Consider the following 16,975-nt stretch of genomic DNA (forward strand, 5'->3'; position numbering starts at 1 on the left):
GCAGGTTTCTGGGGTTTTGTTTAGCTTCTATATTTGCAACATAGTTGCTTAGAGTTGCAGCTGAGAGGCCGGCAAGTCAGGCGGGGAACGTTGGAGTCCACTGTCACTGGAGCAAGCAAGCCTCCCTGTTCGCTTCAGTGCATGGCTGCCAGCCGCCATCTTGGCTGGAAGTTAATTTGCATATCGCCCTAATTAGCCAATGGGAAGGGTAGCGGATGTACGGCTAATTAGATAGGATGTCCTTTCATGGGAAAAAGTATACTGACACCTGTGACTCCTCATACAAGGATTATAATGAAGTAACACTGAAAAAACTATACCCCAACACTCTAACCAGTAGATATTACTCTCCCTCTGCCATATCTGTTTATCTTTTTCTTTTCCCTTTACAAAGCCTTCTCACAGACACACAGTGAAACACTATCCCTAGCACAAAGAAAACTCATTTTCTAATACTGCTCTAGGATCTGAGAACCTTGGACTAAAAGTTTGCTGATAATTTCTTCCATTACTTAGTAGGAAAGAAGAGAATACAGTGTTCTCCCTGTCCAGGATTAGGCTCAATTTTCACAAAAAGTTGCAGACCTGGAGTTCTGTTGTTCCTATGTAGTGGCATGTCCTAAGGGAGGTTCCCAGTTGCAATTCTGTAAACATCATCAGTAACATCGCTGCTGTCATCTTCCAAGAATGGTGTGTAATCCAGAATGGTGAGAGGAGGACACATATGAACAGCCCACATTTGTTTTAAACCTCAGAAGCAGGCACCATGACCTATTTTTTTCCAGCTGTTTTAGTGTTCTTTTTTTAACTTTATCTGTTTTAATACTCTGTTTAAAGTATTACAGATGTTCCTTTTTTTCCCCCATTGACCCCTCCACCTCGAACCTGCCCCCCCTCACCTTCGCCACACTATTGTCTGTGTCCATGGGTTACACATATATGCCCCCCATTGACCCCTCCACCTTGAACCTGCCCCCCCTCACCTTCGCCACACTATTCTGTGTCCATGGGTTACACATATATGCATATAAATTCTTTGGTTAATCTCTCCCCACTCCTCAAGTCCCCCACCTTTCCTTCTGAGATTAATCAGTCTGTTCCATGTTTCTATGTCTCTGGTCCAGTATGTTCATCGGTTTATTTTGTTCATTAGATTCCACATATGAGTGAGAGCATGTGATACTTGTCTTTCTCTGACTGGTAACCCATGAGGCAGCATGGAGGGACCAAGACCTTTCATTAAATGTTTTTGTTTTCACACATTTCAATAACTTGGAAAAACCAAATACTATACAGCTGGAGAGAAGGATATAAGGAAAAAAAAGATAACAAAACTTTTATATCTGGAATTTGGTTAGGACATTAAGGAAAAACAACATGAGTTTCCCTAGCCTCCTAACTAAATTATTTTAGACTGACCCATACAACGGCAGATAATGTTTTAAGTAAGAGAGTGAGAAAGCACAGAGTAAATTGTGCATCTGACTTTGGGTATTCCCAACATTATTACTAAACTCTCCTCTGCTTTGTAAAATGTAAAATTTTCAAACACCAACATTGACAATGGCAGTAACTTGCTGATGAAATACTTGGGACACCCATAAAGCAACCCTTCCTCTCCTTTATTGTCCCTAGCCCTTCCTATTGCCATTCCCAAGTCCTCTCCTCCTGCTCTTGCTTTCCATTCTGAAAGGGTATCTTGGCAAAGGCCATCACAGCACTTCATGCACTTACCAAGTGGATGTGTCACATCATTTCTTATATTTCTTCACATGGCTTTATTTCTAGATATTACAATATCATTTAAAATATTTTAAATTCCCCAAGGGCCTACAGGATCAAGTTGAGCATAGCACACAAGGCCCTTGATCATCTGGCCCCTTCTTAACCCTGCCTCTGGGGTCTTCCCACGCCTTCCGGGATTTACAGTTCCCTGAATGTGCAATGATGCTCTGTTTGCTCCAGGCCTTTGCCCAGGTGCACAGGGACTCAGTTTCTGGAAAATGTTCTTCTTCTTTTCCTTCCCTAGTACCTTTTCAAGAAATAACTTCTTCCATTCCTCCCCCAGTGTAACTCCGTTCTGACCTTTAGGACTCAGCTCAGATTCTACTTGCATAGACATGCCCCCTTTCTCTGAACGTGCTATGCATACCGCTGTTACAGCATTTACCACAGAATGTTGTTGAAATAAATAGTATATTCCTTGCTGCCAGGGAACATGACTTCATTCAACACACAACAAACATTTATTAAGAGTCTATAAAACCCCATGCTAGGTTCTGGGAGACGGACAAAACAAGAATGGCCCTCCCTCATATAAGTTATATTTGTTCTTTACTTTGCACCGAAAGTACTTACTATATCACACAAACAAATATTTGTCTCTTTGATTTTTGTTAGTTTTAGATTCTGATCTCAGCATCACATACCACCATCATACCTCACTACAACAGTTGGTAAGCTCCACAGACTGGGTGGGCAAGATGCACCTGAAGACAAATTCAGCCTGCCTGAGACATAATGAATAGTGAATTATATTTAATTTTTATTGATTTTTGAGAGAGAAACAGAGAGAGAGAGCCATCAATTTGTTGTTCCACTTGTTTATGCATTCATTGGTTGATTCTTATATGTGCCCTGACCAGGGATCAAACCTGCAACCTTGGCATATCGGGACGATGCTCTAACCAACTGAGCTACTTGGCCATGGAGAAGAGCAAATTTCAGATAATGAGCCAGCACACAGGAACTAGCATGCGAGGGGGTGCCTAACCACCAGCCCAAAGCTTTTAATTCCTTCTAGGGATCATGCCAGCAAATCTAGAACAAAAGCAATTTTGTTTGTAAGAACAAACAAAAATTATAGTTTAAGCTGATGTCATTCATTACATCATTTTAAGCTGTTCAAGATTAATTCCACCAAGATCACATCAGAAACTGGGGCATGAAACAGAATACCTAGAGGAAATTAGGCATAAACTAACACCCCCATATGAAATTAATTCTCTTAGAATCCCAACCAGTTCTTCTATACTATGTGGAACCCTGGTGACACTATTTCTATTAATAAAAAGTTAATTCATTAAAATTCAATGAAGTACACACCAAAATAAGTCAACTTTACTGTATGATAATTTAAAAGTCAACGTTAGAAGTAAAAAAATTTTTGTTACTATAGTCCACAAGTGCACACACACACACACACACACACACACACAGATCTGACCTTACATTCCTTTAGTGAAAATCCTGAATTATCCTGTATATAGCCAGGCTTTCAGCCTGAGGAATGTGCACTCTTAAAATCATGTGTTGATTTTATTAATCAATTACCTTAGGGTTCTGGAGCACTTTATTATTGTCACTACCTATAGTAAGTCGTGTCATGAATTATGCATACTATAAATTTCTGTATGAATTATTTCCTCAAGATGACGTCTCCCATGAGCTAAAAAGTGGTAAGCTTGGACAGAATCAAAATCCATGTTCTAAAACTAGTCTCCAAAATGGGCAGAAGACTTACAGTCTTTCATGTTTGCTCATTTTTATTCTGATGATGTACACTGAGCAGGCATAAAGAATATATATATAGTCATACTAATCTAGAGAAAGGGGGAGTTGATCTTTCAGGCCCCTTCCAAATCTAAAACTTTATAATTATCATGCTAGATATGAAATGCTATTTCCATTATTTATTTTTAGTACAAAGCTTCTGTGTATCCTTAATCTACATTGCATAGAAAACTTATTCTAGCAGCTTGATGTTTAATTTGCTGTGTTGTTTTATGTTCCTTCCTGACTTATTTCTAAGTATTTTGCATCTTTTGTCTGCTCCTGCTCACATAGCTTTTTGTACATAATAATAAGCTTTGGCTTAATGGATTTTAATTTTATAATATTTCTAAGCTCTTTAAATTGCTTTAAATTATATTGCTTCTATCATCCCAACACATTTAATTTCGTCTGTGCAATTAATAAGCATAAGGCTTCTTCTAGATCTCTAATTAAGATAAGAAAGTTCTCCTGGCATACCGCAGGGCCCCTTCGCCCACACAAAGACTAGGCTGGTTATCACTATCCTATTTATAGTTCTTAAACCCTGAGCTCAGAAAAATTAAAACTTGGTTTATTCGAATTCATTATTTTCTCATTATGTTTTATGAGCTTGGAAAAAGTGTGGAGGCTTAAGGGTGAACAATAATGATACCAATTAAATAGAAACATTACCAAGTCCAAAAATAGTATGGAAACTAAAATTTCTTCCCCCTTCTCAGCAAAACACACAAAATAAGTGGGGCTCGGGTAAAATTAACTCCAAAAAGTACAGGTAGATCCTGAAAATTCACTGCTGAGGCTTTGCATGTAACTGGCAAATTTCTGTTTTGAAAGACGGCTAAAACATACTTAGAAATTTATTGTGAAAAACATAGCAAAACTTTATAATTACCACATGTTCATATTACTTCAAAAGCAGATTATGTCCCTAAGAATATTAGTAAGTAACTGTATCTCATTTTTGACATGTAAATCATCCTGATGTGAGCAGTTTTGACCATGAAATAATATCTGGGCTTGGAATGCCTCAATTGCCATCTTTGATTGCTTTCTTTCTTCAGAGTCTCTACTGACACCACACTTGGCCCCCGGCAGACCCTTCACAGGCTGCATCCGTCACTTTGTGATTGACGGGCGCCCAGTGAGCTTCAGTAAAGCAGCCCTGGTCAGCGGCGCCGTGAGCATCAACTCCTGTCCAGCAGCCTGACACAGCAGAGCAAAGATGCCCAAGTACAAAGTTCTTCAGAGCACTGAGAGGGCCACCAAGCCAGCCGGAGGACCAGCAGCCCTTCCTCCTGCGGGAGCTTTCAGCCACGACTTAAAGGGATCATCAGGGACTGGATGTTTATTATTTCTCATTTGGATTCTTACTTTGGATCTAAAATGTCTGCAATCAAAGAAGTGTTAAACTTACTTGTATTGTATTACTGCCTGCTGGTGAAATTACTGTTCCTGTTTCTAATAAAATAGAAGGGACACGTTTTTAAAGTGTGGCTAGATTCTCAGATTCATCTTTCTTTTGAGGAAGATAATGTTCAATCTATACCAAAATATCTTTGGTATGCTCTTCGTCATCCTAGAAAGATTTACTGATTTACATAACATCTAAAAACAGATGACAGATTTGCTTTTAGCACTTCTGATTGGTCTATCAATATAACAAGAATGTTTTAGGTTTATAGCAGTTATCAAGCTTTAATAAAGTAAATTTCTAACAAATTATTAGAAACATTAAATTATACTTTAATTTTTCTAGATAAGAAAAAAGGAATTAAACAAACTACTTTTTTCCTTATTTCTTTAAAATAAAATTGTACATAAGGGGAGGCTCCTGTGGGATATTATTACGGTGTTCTATAGGAATCCTGGGGGGAGGGGGGGTGACAGTAGAGACAGTAGGACAAAATAATGAATTCAATTTAAAATTATAAAAGTCATTTTACTAAAAGCTTTTTACCCTCACATATATGTAACACAACTAGTCTTATCTCTAAAATTTTATAATATTTTAGGTATATATATTAATAAAGTCTAGAAAAATAGGCTTGAATAATGGGTGGAATATTAAAATACAGAAAATGAAATAAAAGAATTATACATGAAAAGGTAATCAAACTTGAAAATAAAAATAGGCCCTCATATCAACAGGATTAAAGATATGGGGTGGGGAATAACTGGGGCAAGGGGGATAAAATATTTTGAAGAATTACTAAGGGAATAAAATAAACTTACCTTGAAATGTTATATATGTATACTTAAATTCCTGCTACCCTTTTGTCTCAGGTACATTAATACTAATGTTGAAGATATCAATAAAAATAGCTAATATCAATTCATAGAGGACTAAGTGCCAGGCTCCATAATAAACTAAAGTTAATTTCATTTCATCACCCCACTAACCCTATAAGGGAGCATTTGCAGATGAGAATCTGAAACTTAGAACAGTGAGGTAACTTTTCAGCTGTCATTCAGCTAGACTGAAGAGCCAGAATTTGAATGAGGAGCAACATGATTATCCCTTGCTTTCCGTCTCCAGAGGACTATCTGCTTTAGGCCTACTCTCAGCTCATCTGTAAATCTGGAGTCACAAACTTAAATGCCTATACAGCCAGAGAAGTACCATCGGAGCAAAGCTGGTGGAATCTGACTGAACAAATCAATAGGCACTTGCCATGGCTGGTCTAGAAGCACAGCAGTGCTCAACTCAGCTGACTGGCACCATGAAAGAACACAAGTCTTAAAGGGCCAGAATTTCCAAAAGTAGCTGGAAATGTGAAATGGGGTTGGGTGGGGGTAGAGGTTGAAATGACCTGATTTTTCAATGGGTAATTAAAAGCAACAGCAACCACAACAGGAAAATACCAGGCTGACCAAACAAAACCTTCTGAGGGCCATATATAACTTTTGGGCTGAAAACTCTGAATCCAAGAGTCTAGGGCCTTAACTGGTATAGATTGAACCAGTGCTTAAAACACACTGAATCCTCACAATATTCCCTCATTAGATGCAATCAGGAGGAAGTGGCTCTAAAACCACCAACCATTTTCTTTTCCAAAAGTTTCCTGAGGCATCCTGGAGGGCCACTCTACCCCTCACCCTCAGCAGTAGCACAAAATAAACTAGTCAAGCTGCACCTCCAGCAGGTCCCACAGGCATGCACACAGACTCACATATATACAGACTAAAACCACAAAAATTTTTCTACCTTCTACAAAATTTATGAAGGAATTTGCAGAGTTAGTATTTCACGTTTTTATGCTTAGCAAATGAGAATCTCCTGACCCATATACCTCTTACCAACCACACAATGACCTTCTGAAACCTTGAGTTTACCATTTATAAGAGCTTGATTTAGTTCTGAGATGGGACTCCATCTTCTCCAGCTTCTTTCTATGAAGCAAAAGCTAGGATTTTTTCCTTTTAAACATAAGATATCAAAACTTCATATTGAGAAATATGGGTTGGGTACTCCTAGTAATTTTGACCACTTATTTTCATGGTCCCTGTCAGTTCAGAGTCCCTTCAAAATGGAAGAGGCATCCCATAGCCCCAGTATGAAGAAGTAGCCCTATTTGGGCTGGGTCCCACCTCTTCCTCTCATGGCCACAGCTGATTGGATGAGGGAACCATCCTATAGATACCCAATGAAGCAACACCCTATTATCTGGTGGTAGGAAAAGAGGAATTTCAACAATTGAATATTTTATCTTGAATTTTTGAATTGGGAAACATGCAAAGAATAAAGCACTTAGCAGTAAAAGCTAAAGCCAAACTGAAACTGAAAGTATGGTTTCAGGTGCTTACTACATGCATGTATAGACACACAATTAAAAAAAAAAACTTAGCGTTTTTCCATTCTGTAGACCTAGGAGAATATAGCAGCCTGCCCTTTATCTACTACAAGCCACCTCAGTTCTCAGCCCAGAGTTTGTAGGGGTGAGGAAGGGGGACATATTTCAGAAGATAGTGGGATATATTTGTTCTCTGGGCCCCATATTCTTGTATGTAACATGGTAATATAGGGTGTCAAGTAATCCTTCCAGTTTCCATAAATTGGTCACTACAGCCTAGAGCTGGGACCATCTATACTAATAATAGACAAATATATAAATTGACCATCCCTCCACAACACCCACAGCCAATCAGGAGTGAGTATGCAAATTAACCCGACAAAGATGATGGGCCTGTGGGCAGTGAGCATGTGCGCAGGCGCAGAGCAGCCGGGGGTGGGGCGGGACACCTGCCGCATCGCATTGGCAATGCAGAGGGCGTTCCTGTCCCCCAGACACTCCAGGCCTACAGCGCCGAGCGGCCGGGGTCCCGGGGACACCACTGGAGGGTCCGGTCCTGTAAGCCCAGCCTGAGGGTGGCTGAAGTCCCCAGTCCTTTTTGTTTCTGCAGCCCCTGGACCTGAAGCGAAAACCAAGAGGGCCAGGAGCACCAGGAATTCTGGGAATCGTAGTTCTTGTGGCAGCTCTAGGACTGGAAGCAGAAGCCCAGAGTGCAGAGAACACAGGGAATGCTGGAAATTGTAGTTCTGGTGGCAGACACCTTGCAGGATCTCCTAGACCAGTGGTTCTCAACCTTCTGGCCCTTTGAATACAGTTCCTCATGTTGTGACCCAACCATAAAATTATTTTCGTTGCTACTTCATAACTGTAATGTTGCTACTGTTATGAATCGTAATGTAAATATCTGATATGCAGGATGGTCTTAGGCGACACCTGTGAAAGGGTCGTTCGACAAAAGGGTCGCCCACAGGTTGAGAACCGTTGTCCTAGACACTAGAGCAAAGTGAGCCTGGAGCAAGTTACTGTTGCGGATGAGAAATGGAGGGAAAGCAAAGGTGAGAGACATAAGTAAAGTCAAAGTGTCAAGGAAAAATTAAAAGATGCCCTGCAAGTTCTAGGAAATCTCCACCAATGGAGCAAAGAAAGAAAAAAGACCTCTATTATTCTGTGAGCACAAAACCAAACTGGGTTGGGGTCTCAGACAATTCGCTCATATGATTGCAAAGACAGACAGAAATTCCTGGATTGGAGAGGGCTCCCCTGAGGGATCCCAGATTGGAGAAGGTGCAGGTCGGGCTGAGGGACCCACCCCCTGTGCAGGAAATTCGTGCATCAGGCCCCTAGTAAAGCAATAAATAAGTTCTCCAAACTAAGGTTTAGAGCCAATCCCTTCTCCATTAGGATTGACTCAGAGAAGCCATATCAGTACCACCAGCAATGTAACATCATAATGCCCCCAACACACACCCACACACACACACACACACACACACACACACACACACACACAGTCTATATAAAGAGACTAGAAATGCAACAGGAGAAACTTTCCAGAATGTAAGCTCCACAAATTTTTATGTTATGCACTGATGTGTTGTAAGAGCCTAGAATGGTGCCTGACATTGAAGTATATGCTCAATAAATATTTGTTGAGTGAATTTCAGGAAAGCAGAGTTTTCATTAAAATTACCCCTTCACCTCACCTCCCAAGGCAATCATTTCTAAAGTGCCTTGGAGTCTGAAGAAAAGAAAAACTAAAATTGACTTCTCCAGTTGCGTTTCCCCAAGCCCCAGAGATTGCTGATTTTCCTGAGGTTGTGGGGAGAAGGTGAGGGGGAAATGGTGCAGTCCATCATCAATACAGAAGCATTGCCTCAAGTCTTTGGTAACTTGTGAAGTCCTGAGAATCCCAAAAGATAAGAAAGAAGTTTGGCTACCATGGATAAAGCCACTTAAGTTTATAAACTTCATTCCCAGATGACACTATTAGGGAACAGGGATTGGTGGGCAGAGGCTATCTGAGGTTGAGAGATGAAAGCCAGATATGATCTGCCAAAGCATGGGTCAGAGAGGCACATGCACCAGAGGAATGTAGCATGACACTACCAGTCAGAAGCAACAGTTGATTCCCTCAAGAAATGACTAAAGTGTAGTGATGGTGACTGCTCAGCATCAAGTCCCTCACCAGCCCAGCCAGACATAGCGAGTTTACAGTAAGCTAAATCAGCCACTTCAACAGAACATGTTTTCAAATGATCATGTCCTAAGACAGCTGATTAATGAGCCGATGTCAATCTGGAGGAAGATTATAAAAGAACTAGAAGCCTGGTGCACGGATTCATGCACTGGTGGGGGCGTGGCCTATGGGGATCAGCCCGCTGTGGGAGCACCGCTCATCCCAGTCAGCCAAGTGACTGTGGACCCTCCCTCTGAGCAGCTGCTCTCACTGTGGGTGCGCACTGAGTGTCTGCCCCTGCTTGTAAGTGCGCATCACAGCAACTGGTCGACTGGTCATTCTGGTCGTTCTGCCATTGAGTCAGTGGGATTTTATATACATAGACTAGAGGCCTGGTGCACAAAATTTATGCATGGGGGTGGGGGGTCCCCTCAGCCTGGCCTGCACCCTCTCGCAATCCGAGACCCCTCAGGGATGTCTGAGTGCCGGTTTAGGACAGATCCCACAGGGATCCTTGTGGGAATGGGCCTAAACCAGCAGTTGGACATCCCTCTCACAATACAAAAGTGCTAGCTCCTAACCGCTCGCCTGCCTGCCTGCCTGATCACCCCTAACCACTCTGCCTGCTTGCCTCATCACCCCTAACCATTCACCTGCCTGCCTGATCACCCCTAACCACTCTGCCTGCCTGCCTGATTGCCCCAACCACTCGCCTACTTGCCTGATTGTCCCTAACCACTCTGCCTGCCTGCCTGATCGCCCCTAACTGCCTCTTCCTTGGCCCCCACCACCGCAGCTTAATCCGGAAGGATGTCGGAATAATGTCTGGAAGGTCATTCGGCTCTTCGGTCTAATTAGCATATAATCTTGTATTATTATAGATGATGCCACTGGGTTACCCTAAGACCTGTTTATAATAGTCCCTTATAGTAAGAAAGATATCTAGAAACATAAGGAATGTGGGAAAGCAATTACTCAAGGCAGAAGCTTTAGAAAATTAAATAATTCAATCTTGTAAAAAAAAATTTATTTATCCTTTTAGTGTCTTTATAATCTGTAGTAAGGCCCCCACTCTCATTCCTGATGTAATTTGTGTCTTTTTTTCCTGATAATTCTGCCTAGAGGTTTGTAATTTTATTGATTTTTGTGAAGTATCAGCTTTTGGTTTCATTGATTTTCTCTACCATTTATCCATCTTATTTCATTGATTTCGGGTCCTCATTCTTTCTTTCTGCTTATTTGGGGTTTAGTTTGTTCATCATTCCGGCTTTTTTAAAGTAAAAGCTTACATCATTGACTTGAGATGGTTCCTCTTTTTTAATGAAACTATTTGCTTTCTCAGCACTACTAAATTGCACCCCATGCATTTTGATAGGTTGTATTTGCATTTTCACTCATTTCAAAATATTGTCTAATTTCTTCTGTCATTTCTTCTTTTATTCATGGGTTATTTGGAAGTGTCTCATTTGGCATCCCAACATTGAGAGATTCTCTAGATATTTTTCTGTTATTGATTTCTCATTTGTTATGAAACATACTTTGCATACTCTGCATACTTTGCCTGCTTTTCAATTAATTGAGACTTGAATTGTTCCCTACATATGATATATTCTTGGTAAATGTTCCATGTGTTTTGGAATAGAATGTACAGTATTCTATTGTACTGTCATTTTTCTACTAGTTGTTGAAAGATGTTAAAATCTCCAACTGTAAATATGGAGTTAGTTCTCTTTTCAATTTGTTTTTTATTCATGTACTTTGGACTCTGCATATTTAAGATTGTTATGACCCCTTTATTATTATGAAATATCTCTATCCTTGGTAGTATACCTTGGTCTAAAATCTTTTTTATTATTAATATAGTTACTCCAGCATTTTTTTTACTGAAAAGTCTTGTCTTCACAATATTTGATACTTTTAAAGATATCATTCTATTGCCCTTTTGCTTGCATGTTTTCTGATAAAAAGAGTGCTCTTATTCTTATTTTTCTTCCTTTGAATGAATGTGCCATTTTTCTATATCTGGTTTTTAAGATTTTTCTCTTTATCATTGGTGTTCACATCATTTATTTACATGTTTTTGTTTGTTTTATTTTCTCCATGTTTCTTCTTCTTAGGGTGGTTAACCTACTTGGATATGTGAGTTTATATAGCCAATGGGAAGGGTAGCGGTCATACGCCAATTACCATGTTTCTCTTTTATTAGTGTAGATAGTTACTCCAGCATTTTTTTTACTGAAAAGTCTTGTCTTCGCAATATTTGATACTTTTAAAGATATCATTCTATTGCCCTTTTGCTTGCATGTTTTCTGATAAAAAGAGTGCTCTTATTCTTATTTTTCTTCCTTTGAATGAATGTGCCATTTTTCTATATCTGGTTTTTAAGATTTTTCTCTTTATCATTGGTGTTCACATCATTTATTTACATGTTTTTGTTTGTTTTATTTTCTCCATGTTTCTTCTTCTTAGGGTGGTTAACCTACTTGGATATGTGAGTTTATAGTTTTCATCAAATATGTAAAAAAAATTAGCCATTATTTCTTCAAATATTTTTACCTTCCTCCCTCCTCCTTCTCGGAAGCCACTTACTTACTGGGTGGGACCACAGCAGGTTTACAGTTGTTCATATGGAAAATAATACAATAATTAATAAATAATATACAAGAACAAACTGTTTCTCATACTCACAACTATAAACCTACTTTTGCCACACCCTGTATATGTTAAACTACTTCATATTGAAATACAAAATTTATACTTTCCTTTTCAGCCCTTTTTTTGTATTTTGTTTTGGATAATTTGTATAACTATGTCTTCACGTTCATTCATCTTTTCTTCTCCAGTATCTAATCTGTTGTTAATCCCATCCAGTTTTCATTTTCATTTCAGATATTGTATTTTTTTATCTCAAGAAGTTCAAATTGGGTCCTTTTTATACCTTCCACCCCTCTCTTCATCATAATTATGCTCTTATCTACTACTGGAATATTTGTGGTAGCTTGTCTATTAATGCTATCATCTGTCATTCTGAATCTGTTTCTATTGACTGATTCTCTGGACTTAAGATTGTATAGTCCTTCTTTTTTCCATAAATGGTAATTTTTTATTGGATGTTCATCATTGTGAATTTTCCTTTTTTGGTACTGGATTTTATTATAGTTCATTACATTTTGAGGGTGTGTTTTTCCCCTCTTTGAATGCAATTTGGTTACTTGGAAATAGTTTGATCCTTTCAAGTTTTGTTCTTAAGGTTTATTAGCACAGGTCCAAAGTTGCCTTCAATCTAAAGCTATTCCAATCCCCCAACCCCACAGCCACCCCCCACTGAAATAATATCTTGCTGAGAACTACATACAATGTTCCTGTATTAAGAGATTTTTCCACTATGGATTAAATATAAATTATCCCTAGCCTTTTGTGACCTCTGAGAATTTTTTTTATCACTCCTTTCTCCTGTCCTGTTATATTTCCCTAGCCTTGGGCAACTTCTTTTCTGAATTTTGTTCTCTTCCTTTAAGGAGTAATAAATTTTTATTTGGCAGGTAATTAAGTTACTTAGGGATCACCTTGAGTCTCTCAAATTTCATTTTTAAGCTTTGTTAAAGTGTGTATGCATTTAGACCTCCTTCTAAGGCGGGACTTTTCTGACGTCTCTCTATTCAATTCCCAAAATATTTAGCAAGGTCTTTCCATTCTGGCTGATTGGAATTCAAATACCTCCCAGCACTGTGTGAACATTTCTAGTTTATACATAGAATATATAAAACTCTCAGAATTTCTCCATTTATAAATCCCTGGCAGTTTTTTCTTTTTTACCTCATATAGTACACATGCATCTACATCCATGCAATTATAAACCAGCAAACCTTTCATTTTAAAAGGCTTATGTGTATATCTTCAGGAGCAGCACGATAGACAGGAAACTAGAGAAACGACCTGATGCTAAAGTCAGTCTTTTGTAGAAGACAATTCTATGGGATGGATGGTGCCAAACATCCAGAGGAAAGGAATCAGGCTGAATTTCTTGGGACTACTGCAAGAAGAAAAAGAAAACATGGGGAGCTGGCCTAGACCTCAAAACTGATCCTTAAGTCAAATCAAATAAAAACATCCATCTGAAGTTTCTCAATACCAATTGTAGACAATTTCAAGATGACTGGCTGGGACTTGAGGTACAGTGTGATGATAGCCTATCATTTTTCCAGAAAAAAAAATGGGTTAGAACCATAGCCTTCACATTATTATACTAAATTTAATCAATAACCTGAGCCCCTATATGCAAGCATTTTATATGCTTTGCAGATTAACCATGACTAAGAACTTTCTTTGATTTGGGGTATTCTTCCAAAATACACAATCCACTGAGTTCCATTTATCACCTCATATAATTATCCCTGGGCAGAGCATTATCAAAATATATCAAGTCAGAAACTGGCTTAGGGTATGCAAGTGAAAAGATTCAGCTAAATAGCAACTCAAATACAAACAAAGGAAACAGGCCTATAACAGTAAGCATTTAGAATGGGTCCGTCCTGACTGAATAAACATCCTGAATTATTATTAAGGATCCACTCTGAGCAAGATAATCTCTAAGGTACTTTCTAATTGTGAAATATTATTTTGTCTTATCAAATATAACTGATGGCTTATTACTACACATGTTTTACAGACTACATTTCTGTCTTTTCCTACTAAAAATAAATATTTCAACTTTTGTCATCATCCAAAGGTGCCACAACTTTTATTTGTTTACCAGATCATAAGACCCTACTGCTACATGACCCTGGACCTAGTCAGCCTCCACAAAAGACTCAATGATGTTATTTAGGATGCATTTCCTTGCTGCTTTGTGCAGGTAGCTTTCGCATTGTTGCATAGACATTGATGGGAACATCAGTTATTGTCAGGCAATGACTTCCATGGCATCTTCGGAGTTGCCTGAGTAAAAGAGCAGATGACAAGCAGTTAGATACCACAAAGGAAACTTTTCAGAGCACCAGTTTGAGTGCATGTTCAACTGTTTTAAATATTTTTGACGTCTTTGAATGTCACAAAGTAATTATAACAAATGTTACAAAGGAGTTATAGGGATTGCCAGACATACATTTAATCACAAGAAATTCATAAATACAAAGATGACCCTCCAAGTGTTCATTTTTAAAGATATGTCATGATTGCTAACTGATAAAAAAGGCAGGGGTGCATAGTTGTTAAACCCAAGTGATAATACCAAGACAATTCATATGTATATGCACCGTAAAGTCACTTCAGTTGAGTCTACTTAAAAATTAGAATATTTGTGGAAAAATATAAAACTGAACATATTTTTCTATATACTATTCAAATGTTAATAGAATCGCAGATTTAAAAGAGCCCTTAGAAGACATCCTATATTATAAAAAGCCTGTGGTTATGACGCCCTCACGTTGTAACAACCGATCTCTGGGAGGCTGCATGCGTGGCAGGCGTGTGCAGGAGAGTGGGGGCTTGACACTGCATCCCCACGGATGCTAGAGGGGGCCTTGACACTGAGTCCCCACAGGCGCTGGCCCAGACTCTGACAGGAGGGAGGAGGGAGCCGGATGCCCACACCCAAGACTTGACTCTGGGTCTCACGGCGCCAGCAGGACTTGACACTGCGTCCCCATGGGCAATAAATTTATGTATTATTTTCATATACATTTTACTAATTTTCTTTCATCTCTGACACTTCTATTATAGAGAAAGGGCAAATAGTAATATTAAAATATTTCCTCTAATTAATACCCTTTTTATGTGCACAAATTTTGTGCACCGGGCCACTACTCTAGTATAAACATACATCTAGTGCTTGAATTTCCTTTCCAACATTCCCAGTAAATAATTAACCAACATTAAACATTTCTAAAGATAAGTGCTCAGTACTTCCCAAAGTAGCCTATCCCATCCTTGAATGACTCTGATTTTTAAAGTACCAACCTTATTAAGCTTAAATGTGTGTTCTAAAGATTTTCAAGCCATGAGAAATCTAACAATGTAGTATTTGATGTTTTGCTATGTTAAAAGCAGAAAAGTGGAACAAATTCTATTATAGTTTTCTTCAATCTTGCAAAAATGATTTTGTTTTATAGAATCTTCATACCCTATATCACCCTCTGCCAAAGTCAAAGTGCCACTGAATATGAGGTCTAAGTCTTCATATTTTTAGCCTTATGCCAAGAACAGTGCCCTGCACATAACAGTACTAACGGTTTCCTTGTTTAATTGAAAGTTATCTATTCTTGAAACTATCGACAAAAACAATCTAAAAGTTTATAAAAGAAAAAGAAGAAGGAAGAGGAGGAGGAGAGGAGAAGAAGAAAGAAGAACAGGAGGAGGAAGAATTGGCCTGTCATTAGACTTACAGAGGCATAAGATACAAACTCTATGCTAAGAAAACCTGAGATCTATTAACACTAATTTAATAACAGCAATGTTCCTGGGCTTTTTTCTTCTAATATTGAACATCAGCTGAAGCTTGTACTGATGACAACCATTACACATTTCCTCAGTTGTCAGGATAAGAAGACTTTACCTGGCTGGTGATATCTCTTTCCCGTTATAGGCAGCACTGGAGCTCAGTCCAGGTTCCAGCCCAATAGTAGAATCTCCTCCTTCCACTGGAAACGTCCGTGGCTGGGTCCCAATCCGAAAAGGCATAATTCACTGAAAACCTAGATTAGAAAGATATAATAATGGATGGGGGGTGAATTGTCTTCCAATAGTTGTTTGGAATTTTTAATGTTACTATTTTGCTACAGGCATATTCCAGTATTCTGAAAATGACATTTTAAAATATCTATAAAAGTGTATAAAAATTATATTATACAACAATCCTATCTAATGAAAGAGAAACATGGTAATTAATCATACCTCCACTACCCTTCCCATTGGCTAATCAGGGCGATATGCAAATTAACTGCCAGCCAAGATGGCGGCCAGCAGCCAGGCAGCTTGAAGCGAAAATGAGGCTTGCTTGCTTCAGTGACGAAGGAAGCCAACGTTCCCTGCCTGCCACTGCTGGCCTCTGAGCTTGCAGTTTAAGAAACATTGTTACAAATATAGAAGCTAAACAAAACCCCAGAAACCTGCTTTCAGCCAGCCGGGATCTCAGAGCTGGAGTTAAAACAGTGTTTCGATTATAGAACCCAAACAAACCAGATACCTGCTTTCAGCAGCCGAGGCCTCAGAGCTGGAGCCAAGCCTCAGAGCTAAAGCTGACCCAGAAAAAAAAAAAAAAAAAAAGAAAAAAAGGACAGGTTGGGAGCTTCAGTCACCCGCCAGCCTGAAAACAGCCCTCAGCCCCTCACCCAGACTGGCCAGGCACCCCAGTGGGGACCCCCACCCTGAAGGGGGTGTGACCAGCTGCAAACAGCCATCAGCCCCTCACCCAGGCTGGCCAGGCACCCAAGCGGGACCCCCACCCTGATCCAGG

The 16,975-nt window shown here is 39.3% G+C and overlaps 2 protein-coding genes across 4 annotated transcripts in view; one reads left to right on the forward strand and one right to left on the reverse strand.

Annotated features, from left to right (window-relative positions):
- Positions 1-5,046, forward strand: part of LAMA4 (laminin, alpha 4) — a 139,583-nt gene extending 134,537 nt beyond the window's left edge. The window contains exon 38 of the mRNA XM_014531270.1: positions 4,617-5,046. Within this exon, the coding sequence (XP_014386756.1) occupies positions 4,617-4,762 (146 nt within the window). The 3' untranslated portion in view covers positions 4,763-5,046. The remainder of the gene's footprint in view (positions 1-4,616) is intronic.
- Positions 5,047-13,249: 8,203 nt separating this feature from the next.
- The window catches only part of FAM229B (family with sequence similarity 229, member B), a 13,201-nt gene continuing 9,475 nt past the window's right edge, over positions 13,250-16,975 (reverse strand). For all 3 annotated transcript variants that reach the window (XM_005883728.2, XM_005883727.2, XM_014531390.1), the window contains 2 exons: positions 16,076-16,214; positions 13,250-14,460 (listed from right to left, as the gene is read on the reverse strand). In XM_005883728.2, the coding sequence (XP_005883790.1) occupies positions 14,343-14,460; positions 16,076-16,200 (243 nt within the window). In that variant the 5' untranslated portion in view covers positions 16,201-16,214 and the 3' untranslated portion in view covers positions 13,250-14,342. The remainder of the gene's footprint in view (positions 14,461-16,075; positions 16,215-16,975) is intronic.

The sequence above is a fragment of the Myotis brandtii genome, unplaced genomic scaffold (genome assembly GCF_000412655.1).
Source record: "Myotis brandtii unplaced genomic scaffold, ASM41265v1 scaffold8, whole genome shotgun sequence".
NCBI lineage: Eukaryota > Metazoa > Chordata > Mammalia > Chiroptera > Vespertilionidae > Myotis > Myotis brandtii.